General features: G+C 38.8%; 1 protein-coding gene across 3 annotated transcripts in view; it reads left to right on the top strand.

Annotated features, from left to right (window-relative positions):
* LMO4 (LIM domain only 4) overlaps positions 1–7,888 on the top strand; it is a 20,409-nt gene extending 12,521 nt beyond the window's left edge. For all 3 annotated transcript variants that reach the window (XM_032424537.1, XM_032424523.1, XM_032424530.1), the window contains exon 5: positions 3,807–7,888. In XM_032424537.1, coding sequence (XP_032280428.1) covers positions 3,807–3,815 — 9 coding nt within the window. In that variant the 3' untranslated portion in view covers positions 3,816–7,888. The remainder of the gene's footprint in view (positions 1–3,806) is intronic.
* Positions 7,889–13,016: the final 5,128 nt, after the last annotated feature.

Genomic DNA, 13,016 nt, shown 5'->3' with positions numbered 1-13,016 from the left:
AATCTCCTTAATAAGTCCTATAGCTATGCAAGTGAGTGCATTTTGATAACTGCTGTGCCTAATTTGTAACAATTACTGTCAACCTTCAGTTAAGAGACTGTTCATTCCACACTGGCCCAGAAAAGAGTGAAATGTATGACTCGTGCGCATAATTTTATTCACATCATATTTCATACTGATTATGTATTGATGACATTGATTCATTTACTCTTTACAGCGCCACTTGCATGGATATTAAATCTTATTGACCACAGATGAATTTTAATTTCAGATTGGTGATAGATTTTTCCATCAGCTCTGATAGTATGTTTGACTTTTTCATCATTAACCCAGGCAATCACACAGCACTGAGTTATTGCATTGAAACAAAAAGTGCACACTTCACTTGGTAATTCTTTATGGATTTACAATAGGAACTTCATTAATGTCTGTTGTAAGGATCACAAAAAAAAAAACAACATTTATCTGCAAATAGGAATTTAGCAAGCTTCAAAAGGCTCAGGAAAAAATATTAGACTTCTTTGTCTTCTGTAATGCATTTTCTTAATGCTGTGTGTGGGGAAAATGACTAATATTTGAAAACTTTTAACCATTTAAAATTATACTGCCATATTTTAATGCTGATTTTTATCATTTTCCCTTACTCAAATTTATGGTCTAAGTTTAAATTTATTTTCCATTTCTTTATTAAGTAAATGTCAATTATACCAAATAAGCACACTTTTCTTTGTTTAATTTACTAATATGGGAAGCTACCTAGCATACCATTTTAAGAATAGAAGTCTAATTTTTTATTGCAAATGAACCAATCACCATCGATGAGGCATTTTAAGCTTCGTTAAGGAATGCCAGTACATATAAATGCTTAAGATTTTTATTTTTTGAATTGTAATGAAGTGAATCTATAGGGCAGAGTTGAGAACAATGGATAGGTAACATAAATATTTTGAGATAACCATTTCAATGTAGAGGCAAAGCCATTTCCAATTATACTTGGGAGCAAAAGAAAAAAGGCAACAAAAGAAATGTGCTAGGAATAAAATGGTTGATCTCTTCCCCATCCCCTCCCATGTAAAAGCGTAGTTTTTTGCAAGTTAGATCTTAAGTTTGTTGCTGGTTTTACACCATTTCTTTCCCTGACTTAACAAAGTACAAGAAATGATTGTTGCAGCTCACCACCGTGCAGCGTGAGGATTCAGGGACATGGAGACAAGATGGAAAACGTAGTCAACCGTGCAGTGCTGCATACAGGCAGTAGCCGCATTCGCTCGGGACTAAGTGCAAAGGGCATGTAGCGAATAGGAGCAGGGTCTCCCGGTGCTGTCTCATTGGGTACAAGATGGCGTAAGTTGGGAGGTTTCAGGGAGGAAAGCTGGAGAAACATCTGGTTTGCATGGTTATAAGATTGCATGTATTGTGCCTTTCAGAGGAGTCTTCTGTTCTGCACACTTTTTTCAGGATGGGAGAGGTAGGATGTTCGTTTTGGATCACAGAACGTAGTAGGCAACCAGAAAGAACCAACTGGTATATACTTCCTTAATGTCGGAAGCCAAAAATAGACAGGTGGCCTTCAAAAATTAATAGCTCTTAAAAGGCAGAAGGAAGTATAACTTAAGGATATGTTCTTGTCAGACATTGGTAAGAAGCTGTGTTTTGGGGGCGATGTTAATTAAGAACATTTCCCTGTTGGCATAAATGTCTCACAGATTTGCCCTCGGTGCTCAGCTCGCCACGAGCACAGTCAATTCACAAGGTGGTTTTTGTAAATAAAGGTTTTGGGCAAGCTGAACGTGGTCCAGAGAGATACTAATGAGAGGGCAAGGGGAAAGAGGTAATGAAAACACACTTCCTGGTGGAACGTAAACTGCCTCTTGGACCTAGAGAATGCTTGACAATTATTTTCCCAAATCCCTGTGGCGTTTCCTTTCTGGAGGAGAAGAGATGGGGAGAAATGACAAACCGCCCCACTTTATTATTTTCTTCTCGCTCCTCGTCCTCCATATTTTTGGTAGGGAAAATCGGACATCAATTTTGGCTGTTTTCCTTTTATTCACCGAACCAATTACGTTTTTAGTGCATGATGCATGCTAAATATAGCCAAGCTCCTCTGGCTTAAAAGTAATGAGTTGATTATACACCCCTTCTTTAAAGGCAGCTAATTGTATAGAAAGCATAGGTCCCCATCATCTGGTCCCTTTAAACTTCTGTTCTTCTGAAATTTGTTGCCAATGTCTGGGATGTGTCGTTTAGCTGTTGTTCTGCATCATTGGCTTTGGTGTATCCTGAGAAAAAATAATTTTGAGTTTATAAATCCTGTAGTGTCCTGAGTGAAATCTCAGACCACTAGTGTTCAAGGATCTACAAAATTTTATAGCCTGTATCATTTAAAGGAGGCTGGGCCGTCCTCAGGAGAATACTGTCTTCTAGAGAGTTACGTAAATACAATCAGGAATTGTGGCTAATTTTTTTTTTTTTTTCCTAATTTTTGCCTGCTCTGGAATTCTTTCTTCCACTCGAGTGGCTGTTCGATCTAGAATTATCTGCGCTTTTCAGTAAAATACAAGCTCACATCTCTTTAGTTGGAGGAAAATTTAGCAAGTGTTCTAGTTTACATATCACTCCCGGTTCCCCTGTAGTTACGTAATTGGTGTTGTGTGTGTCCATCGTAGAGGACATTTGATGCTCATTTATTAAATATGCTCGCTGGCTGCCACCGCATCTTTGTTCTGGACAGACAAATTACCTTTCTCACACTGAGCTTCCACTCTGGGGAATTAAGCCTCCACCACTTTAATTAGCTTGGAAGTGGGGGGTTGCAGTTCCTAATAGACTTGAGGCTTTTTAGTAAGTTAGGGAAAGGGTGAAACGAGAACTTCCTGGGAAGCTCAGAATGTCATTTAAAAACCATGAAAACCTAATATATATTATTTCATTTTGGTAATTGCAAACAGATTGTATTTGACGACTGTGTGGATTATCATTTCTAACTTAGACATGAAAGTTAGACTTCCCTTGAACTATGTTTTTTAATTGAGCACAAGTCATTCACATATTACATATGTTTGATTCATATATTTACAATAGTTTATGTAATATTAAGTGACATAGCAGATAGGAGTTACTAAGTGAAAAGTAGTATCTGAATATTTGCATGTCTGTGGGTGTGCACGTGTGTGTATGTATAACTTATGCCCATATATACATACATATTTCAGCACATACCTTTAGGCTGAGAAGGACATGGGTGAGTGGATGTCATGTGGGGATATCAGAATGATCACTGCCAATATTTGTTTAGCTTTTATTATGTGCCAGGCACTGTTGAAAGTGCTCCATCTGTATTATGTAATCCTTATAACAGCCTTATTATCCCCACTTTCGAGATGAGGAAACTGAGACCCAGAGTAACTTTGCCAGAGGTCACACAGTTGAGCATATTATGCCAAAACCTCCTTGTGGGGCACTTGGCTCTGCATGTGCATTTATGATGCTCCTACTAGGCGAGATGTAATATCATTCTTATTTAGAAGAGAGTTCAGCAATTCATTGTAGAACTTTACACCAGAAACTTTCTGAAAGTCCATTTATTGTCTCATTTTCTCTTGCTAGTAAAACTGCAGAAAATGTTATGCTTTAGTTCTTCGCTGCCGGAGTAAGTAGTGTAGAAAGCCTCCATCAAGTCACAGTTGGAAAGTAATCTAATAAAAGAAGATTAGTGAACATAGAGGAGACAAAAGCAGTCATGTTTGAGTTTAATATCTCAAATTGAGCATTTTAGCTAAGATGCCCGTTTGTATTTCTTGCAGGTCTGCTAAAAGGTCAGAGGAATGCAGAATGCGTGCCTTCATCTCAGATTTTGTTCATCACAGGCGAATCCCATGCGTCTTCAGTAGACAAGTCACCTTTGTAGCTAGCCCCAGTGCCGGCGCCATGCATTGCACCTTCTTTAGTCTTGATTGCCCTTCCCGCATTTATTGGTGTATTAAAATGACTGAATATGAACATTAAGGACTCCATGAACCTGGGCTAATGGGAGACTGTAGAGAAAATGAAAAAAGATCCACCGGAGGACATCTTTGGGGGGGGGGGGGGGGAGCTTGGGAGGAGGGAAATGACTAATGAAGCTAATTAAAAGAAGCATTCAAATCTGCTTTCTACCCTCATTAACAATTAGCAGGGCACTGGCCAGAGTTTGTACCCTGTGTTTTACCTTAACAACATTCTATTTGCTCTTTGTATATTTAAGTGTTGTAAGGAAATGTGTTTCAATCAAAACTGAACATGAGATAAAGGAAAGAGATGTGGCTTTTGTGATATTCTATCACAAACACTTTTATTGTATCTCTGTAAAATACAATGTATGTATGCATGTAAGTGTTTTCGTCCTAATGTTGCTACTTCCATGGCAAAGGAAAAAAAAAAGAATGAAAAAAAGAAAAAAAAATTGGAAAAAAAAATCAGGCTCATAGCAGCTACTGTGTAGAAATTTCCCCCTACTTCTAATTTGCTGAATGAAGAAGAAAAATCTTTTATTTGTGATATTTTCAGAGACATTTGCTCTAGTATGGTGTATTTAAATAATAAAAACTTAAAAATATTCGATGGAGTTTGGATTTAAACACTGCTTTTTCTCTTCTGTATTTTGGAAAATTTAGTAAGTTTTTTTGTTTGATACCAGCTTCGTCGAGGGAGGTGTTGTGTATATTTATTTAGCTCCGGGCCAATAAGGTTTTCTTCGAATTACTTAACCATGCCGTTTTTGGCAGGGCTACAAAGCAATGTTTCTAACGGAGTCCTTTTTATAAGTTCAGAATATTCTGGTAACTTATGCACTTCATTACACTCCTATATCACAGTGAATCTTCTGTGTTTATATATAAATATTTGTTCGATTCTTCAGCTATTCTGTTGATTCTTTCTTCCTCAATAGGAAAGCCTTGGGTATTGATGAAAAGCATGCTAAAGACTGTGACATCGCCGTCTTGTTCTCTTCACCAAGCTTCTGGCTTCTGAAGGAAATAGCGTTTCTAAACCGTACCTGTACATACTGTGAAGCTTCTTGAGTCGTTAGGGACCCAGAGCTCTCGTACAGACGTCTTCAGTGGGTGAGGCAGCCACGTCCCGCTGAGCTTTTAGACTCCTGTGGTCTGCTGTACCATTTGTTTATTTGGTTTTGCTCTTACACTCCTCTGTCGGCTCTGCCTTTCCATATGTTTGGGGTAGGATTTGGGTTTCACTTAGTAGTCATCTTGAGATAGGCAGTGGCTAGTTCTGGGCTGCAGCGTGTCCCCAGTAGCGCCTGCATTGCGTGCAGTGGTGCCCTGTGGAAAGCATGTGCAGGCCGGGGACTCGGGGCGGAGGGGGGCGCGGCGCACGGCCAGTGTTAGGAGGAGGAAAAAGCCAAAGAGGCTGCACTGCTAGGCTTGGGAGCAAATCTCAACTACAACTTCGATCACAGGTTCCTAAAATCAGGTGTGTGTATAATGCTACTTTAAATATCCTTTCTAAAAATGGCATTTGTTTTCTTTTCTCTTGTTCCAGAAAAGCTCCCAACGTAGACCTCTCAGAACAGGTTATATAGAGAGAAATAGCTTGGTACATCTCAGCTAGCAGTCAGCTTCCGTTTGGGATCTTCTGGTTTCAAAGACTGTCACAGCCCGGGAAGAAAAAATCAGTTGCTCAAAACTATGAACCTCCTGTAGGAGAATTGAAAGGTAGAGAGTTAAAGTGAATTAGTACTATTAGAGCTTTATGGAAAGAAAATGCAAGAAAAGGAAATGAACAAAATCACAGACCTAACAGTATCTGTTTGAGTTAAATCCTTGGGGAATTTCTAGGAACCAGTTCTGGTTCTTACATTTTTTTTTTTTTTTTTTTCCCTTTAAGATACTTTAAAGGAATGTGGACCCTTCAGGACAGAAAGGGAGAGATATGTTAATAAGAATGCAAGCATCCTCTCTATTCTTTTTGGCATAAGCACTCATGTCCCATCTAGTGCAGAAATTCAAAGGGGATAGTTAATAACTTTTAGTAAGTAATACAGTGTGGCGTTTGGCGATGTGGAGGGCTCAGGTCATTAAAGACTTTAAATGAACTATTATATGGCTGGCTCCTCGAGCGCTGCTGCATATTTAATAACGAGCTTCTAAAAGCATTTCTTAAGTTGCAGACCTATAAGATTACAAATGTCACTCATGTTAGTATAATCCACATGCAAGTGATGAAGCCTTCTCTTTGATGTGCTAAATTGGAGAAGGACTAATGGAGCTATGAATATACAATAGAACATATTTAAGTAGTAGTCTTGCTTTAGGTAAAACACTTTCTTGAAACCAGAGGCATTTCAAACAATAAAACCCGGCTCTAATGGGGATGCTCTGTGTGGATAGAGAGCTCCTAAAAACACTCAGGTTTATTCTGATGTGAGCAGTGATTGTGTTCCTCCCCCAACCCCAACGTGGCTTAGGAAAAAAAAAAAAAATCCAGCAGCTTGTTCACCTTTCATCCACTGCATTTGTGATGTTAGTGAGATGTACTCCATTCTTTTGAAAGGACTTATTTAATATTAACCACATCATAGAGCAAGATGGCCCCCAATCCCTACAAGCAAGTGCAATTAAATAAAAGCAAATGTTACTGAGCCCTGCTGAACTCTTGATAAAAAAAAAATGTTTATGAGAACATATAAATGTCTCAATCATGCAAATTGTTACTCTTGCTAATGAAACAATTTTGTAAAAAGATTGTCCTCTGAAAGGGTTTAATGTTTTTTTGTTTTTGTTTTTGTTTTTTACCTGTCTACTTAGATTTACACATCCTGAAAGGCAGGAGAGCCCGGAAGAAGCTTTTCCAAACCAAATCGTTTGCCACAAGAAACTATGTCCAGCTCTTCATGATTTATTAGGAAATAGTTTAACACAGACTGTAGTGTCTTATAAAATGCAAAATGAGAAAACAGTCACACCAAAATGAAGCCTGTGAAATTGTCATCCCCTTACTATTAACTGTATTTAAATTCTTTCTTTTGCTCTTATTAACACTGATACTTGAAACAATCATCTAAAATGAAGCTCTTAAATGGCTTTAAGTGTCAATATAGTAAGATTCTAATTTGTACTACTATTTATATAAAATATTTCTTAGGACCAATAAATTATACAACAGTGAGTCCAAGAGCTATATATCAAGGCACCAGGGAAGAGTTTCCCTGTGGCCTAAGTAATTGTACTTAAATTGAGAAGAGGTTGTCCAGAGACTCCTTCACCAGGGCATTCTATCCTGGGAGCTCCTGCACCTAAGACTTGGAGACACGTTTACAAGTTGATGTCACTTGTCACTTTGTTACTAAGACTCACCTATTGTCAGTCCAGCCAAGTCACAGAAATGCTTATTGCAGTTAAATAGCGATTTGTTTCCATGAAACTGCAATTAAAGTATTACTGAGCAGCCATTTTAGATTGGCAATGCTCTGAGCGCATGTTAAACAGCCAGCAAGTCCCACTTGCAGAGCCTGAGACCCGACTAGCAGCAAAGTGTAACCCATTCACTGGCCTTGGGTATCTAGTTAAGAGGCATTTGTAGCCCTCTGCTCACATCGTGAACACGGTGAGAGCAATGACAAGTCAGGGCCGATTTTTGGAAGGTGAACTTGCAACTTACCTCAAGTGAATACAATTTTCAGTTGTACAAGAAGTGCTTTATGCTAGTAGATATGTGCCTGTTTCCTAGAGGGAATGTTTTCGAGTTCAGATTGATTCTGCTGAGAATGGACTGCAACTCGGAGGCCTCGGGCCAATAATGTACTGCAGGTCCTGACATGTTACAGCTGTGTAAACAGGGCCATTCTATCTCCTAAATCACAACTAATAAAGCAGAGGATGAAAATCAATTGATTCTGTTACAAGTTCTTTGAATGACACCAGAAAGTTGTTTAATGACTCTGTTAGAATGGACAAGCCTGGGTTTAGCCACCAAAAATACCTCTTTTAATCCTCTCGCTTCCCTCAGAAACAGGGCAGGATAGCCTTTCCCCGCGCTAGCATCCCCACCACCACATCCAAACCTGCTGGGGGAAGGAAAGCATCAGAACTGAGCTCCTCCAGCTGATCTAAACTTCAGGATTTGTGGAGTGAGAAAGGTGAAGTGCAAAGGTTTTACTGAAAATGCGAAACATTGATGTAAGATCCTGAGAGAAAAGGATTTTAGAGGTGGTGTTTTAAAATGCAATTAGCACTGAATTCTAACTAGCTTGGAAACAATCATTAGCTCAAGAGAACAGGATGCATCTCACCTTCCTTCGGCCTAGAAAGTTCTCCCCACCTCGAATCAAAAGGTTTACGTCCTCAACTTTTTCGAAAATAATTTTCTTGTGCAGGGCATTTATTTGTAGGCTTTCGCCTGTGTTTGAGCTGCGATTTTTTTTTTTTTTTAGTAAGAGGAAAACAGTTTCTTCCTAAATTAATTTTTCATTTGCAGTGTATTGAGTGCTTTTAGGAACTGAAAAGAGAAAATCTGGAGACAAACTGAATTTACAAATGAAGATTAATTATGAAAGCTGGAAAGGAAATTGCTTGCTTGGGCTGCAATTGTATACCTTTTTCTTTATTTAAATAAGGTTAGGTAGAGATGGGTGTGTCTTAAGTACCTCACATCCCTCTAAGGCCTCGATTCAGTTTCTGTCATCAATCATGGGCCTTCCGCCTTCCATAAACCTTAACATCTTTAACTAGAATGTGTAATATAATAACTTTATCTTGGAGTTGTGGAGTGCTTTGTAAATGTATTTCTATGTTCACATTTACAGTGAACAAGTTCAAAACACGTGTTATCTCAGTCCTCACAATAACCCTCTTGATTATTATTGCCTCGGTTTTGAGGTCGTGAAGGGTCAGGGAGGTGAGGGTCTGAGCAGGACCAGGACGAGAGGGAGGCAGCAAATGGGTGCTCTCCTTGGGTGCAGAATTTAAGGGAGTGCCAAAGAATCAATAATCAAGATAATGTTTTAATGCAATATTTTTAAATAGGAAATGAATGCGAAAACACCTATGGTGAACAAAACATCACAATTTTAAATAAAGGCAGGATCGGAGTTACTTCTCTTGACTTTTGCCTCAGGCTCCAACATGGCTGGGCAAGAGTGCCAGAGCTGCTATTTGAACCCTGGCATTTGGGGCATTCTCGGAGAACTGCTTTATAAATTGTGAGGCTGTGACAAGGACATACTTTATTCTGTGAGCTATAACTAGGTTTTTTTCTCCCCTTAAAAAACTAAAGTATTGCATTTTGTCTTTATCCAACCTGGAATACCGACTCCTTTAGCTTGCCTGCATATTTTTTAGCCTTGCTCTAAAAGAAATTTCTGTTCAGTTTTGACAAATCTCAACTACTTTGTGAATGAGTAATTAAGTATTGTTGGTAACAATTCTGCCTGTAAGTTGTTGTGGAGGAAAAAGAGCAAGACTTCAATAATCATGTTAGTCCAGAGAGTAAAATGGATGACCGTGTCGAACTATATCCCATACAAAGCAGTAAATGGTATGTTTCAGATGTTTGAATTGAACTGTCTCCAGTCTGCAGATCACTGTGGCAAATAACAGGTCAAGGAATTCAGTTATATGAAAGTGGCATACTTCTGTAAGTATAAAAGAGGTAATATACACACAATTTTTGTAGAAAATTTTTACATGTTCCAGCATGATGTGAGAAACAGATATATAGTGGAAGAACTAATATTCATATTTGTTATTTTAAGATGGGAGAGCACGGAAATATTCAAATGGAACAGATTATACCTTTAATTACATCCAAATATGATTCTGAGCTGAGTTTTAAAATTTTGTTGGCTGTACTTTCTATTTTCCCATTAATTGCTAGAATCCAAAAAGATCTCAAAATCTGTAAATAAATTACTATAACACACCATTAAATCCAAGCTGCCTTTATTACAAAGAGGAAAAAAAAATAGCTAAGGAAAAATTTCTACTCGATTTAATGAAATAAAAATTTCTACTCTAAATAATAAAGTTATTTTTATGTTGATATAATGGTTAAGCAAAAAAAAAAGACTTTTGGTTTTTGGCTCAGGTTCCTGAGTAGTGGATTTTGGTGCCAAAGTACCAGTTCTCAAAGCCCATTATGTCTGTATGTTATTTCATGGAGTATCTCGGCCCAATGAGTCTGCAGGCTATTTTCTAATCTTTTATTCTGCTATGTGCAAAATGAGACTTAAGTTAGCCAATAATATGTTTTTTTCCAGTCTGAAGACTAAATTACCCTTCTCATTGGATATGGATGAATATACATACATCCTCTTCAGGTGTAAGGACCTGAAAAATATGCATAGACCAACACGCAGTCGATTCAAAACTACAGAATGTTGATTGTAAAGAACAAGATACTCTGTATTTGTTATGTGTATATTATGACCTAAGCTCATAAAATCAGTAAATTTCATCTGGTACCATCACTGAGGCGTAGGCAGGATTGATGCCAGGTAGTGGGGCTGTAAGACCCATGCTCTCAACCACTGACGCACACTCCTCTCTATAGTATGACTGAAAACCACCGTACATTCCAGTTTTTCAGCAAATGCCATCCATACCCAGAGATGCATAATCAGTACAAGCAGTAGCCTGCATAGTGTTTCTCAGCTAGTTTTTTGTTGGTATTGTTTTCTTTCGTCATTGGCAGGAGATGGGCATAGACGTTTATAGAATTTATAGTAGATAGGATATTTTCTCTTAAGCTTCTAGGCTATGGAGAAATTTCTATCTTGAGAAAAAGGGAGTAGAGAGAATGGAAGGAGCACTTGTCTACGTAAATCGCTCTTCAAGGGAGGATTGAGGGGCTGGAGTCTCGCCGCAGATTGGGAAGAAAACTGGGCAGGCTCCCCAGACACCCTCACCACGCACGCACCCCGTTTACAAGCCCCTCTTCCCCCACCCCACAGAGGATGCTATTACGGTGCAGGATGCAACTCAGGCTGTGGTTTTCTGTACTGCAAGCCTGTGCACGGCTGTGACATCAGGACGTTTCAGACATGAGCAACATTGGCAGTTTTTAAGTTGATGTGATATAGCATTTGGTGACACTTCACAGGTGTGTCAGGGAGTGCTGAACTGAAATGAAAATTGCAATAGAAAAAAAGCAGACTCCGATGTTCTTGATGAAGTTTGGGGTACCACCGTGGCAAGAAACATTGCCTCTGGTTTGTTAAAGCTACAGCCGCTAGAAATCTAATCCTTCCCTTCTCTGAGAGTGAAATGGAGCGGTGGGGCCGGGAAGTGATGGAGGGGGCAGGTTTGAGTTTTCTGATTTGTTACTGAGTGAATCAGGCAGATAAACAGGCTTGATTTTCAAAGGACAGGCAATCCTAAATGGATTTCTGACACTGAGGCTTTTAGCTCGGTCTTTCTTCCTGGGGATGGGTGTAATTCACCAACCCCATCAGTTACCTCATGCTGTAAGCAATTGTTTTTTTTTTACCCTAACTAGTAAAACGTGTTCTAAAATCTTTTTTTTTTTAAAAAAAAGGGGAAAAAGATTCTGGCTGGCTTTGGTGCTCTTGAAAGCCAGACTGTCTTTGCTCTAAGCCAAGCAAAGGTGTAACTGTAATATTTTTCTCCCTAAGTTGTGTTTTATATATGTATTTTTTTTAGCCCAGGATTTGATTTCCAACAGGCCCACCAAAGGATTCTGCCTCTGGAATCCCCTTATTTTGCATGCAGATGGCATGTTAATGAACTCATTACTGTGCATTTTATCCAGCTCTGGACAGATTTGTGACATTATTTTTCAAAACAAAACGGGGTTAGGCAGTTGGTTGGTTGGGTTTGATGAGAATTGGGTGACTAAGTTAAAAAAATGTTTCCCCAAACATTACCAACCTGCTCGGGGTTGCTGCTAAACATTCTATAAAACTATTCCTATCCCCTCCAACTCCCCCCCAAAAAGGTTCTTTGATTTCTTCACATTCCTAGAGACTTACAGAACTGGGTGCCTTCCAGAAGGTGTGTGGTCCAATTCCATTCTAAAACTAGGTCATTCTGGGCTTGCTTTTTGATTCCTTGGTGTCTGTGGGCATCTTGTGTATCTCTTAGGTTCTTGCACCAACTAAAGGAAGACGCAGTCACTGTTGTCTTAAGGCGAATGCTATGAAAATTAATAATGGGATATTTACCCTGTATTCTGTGCTTTGTAGATTTTTGAGGATGAAGGTACTCATGCCTCCCCACCCTCCTCTTTTATTTTAGAGCAGGTAATAAAGAACATATTGCATTTGTATTGTGAAATAAGCACCGAACTGGGATTCAGGAAACACTTGGAATTTAATTCTACTCCTGAAGGGAAGTCAAAGGGAACCTATCATCACATTTGTCTTTCCAATCAAATATTAGCCATGGGCCAATCGTTTACTCTTACTACCTCATTTTGCCCATCTGTTAAATAGGAGTTTACTAATCACAGCTATATTTGCCAATGCATTAAATGAGTCATTTGAAGGTAAAAGGGCTTTATATCCTGAGGATGGCACTCCTTTGGATTGAGACGATGGAAAATATAGTCACTTCTCTGATTTAAGGGTTAATTATAAGGCCTTCAATTTACTTTGAAAATTATTTTAGCCAGCTCTTGCCTGTCCTCTCTAATGAAAGGGGAATAATAATGTAGATTAATTCAAAACAATGGATCACACTCAAATAATTTATTTTTGGTTTAGAATATAATATGTAATCCTTTTTTTTTTTTTTTTTTAAAGTATTTTCTGAGCAGTTTCAGGTTCATAGAAAAATTGAGAGGAAGGTACAGAGATTCCCCCCATACCCCCCGGCCCTGTACATGCGGCTCTCCCCCACTATCAACATCCCCCACCAGAGCGGTACATTTGTTACAACTGATGAGCCAACACTGACGCATCATAATCACCCAGAGCCCACAGTTTACAGAAAGGTTCGCTCTTGGTGTCGTACAGTCTATGGGTTTGGACAAATGGATAACGACACGCATTCATCATTATG

Source organism: Phoca vitulina, unplaced genomic scaffold (assembly GCF_004348235.1).
Source record: "Phoca vitulina isolate PV1807 unplaced genomic scaffold, GSC_HSeal_1.0 scaffold2, whole genome shotgun sequence".
Taxonomy (NCBI): domain Eukaryota; kingdom Metazoa; phylum Chordata; class Mammalia; order Carnivora; family Phocidae; genus Phoca; species Phoca vitulina.
The sequence above is the reverse complement of the archived record's forward strand: the minus strand, read 5'-3'. Positions and strand labels throughout refer to the sequence as shown.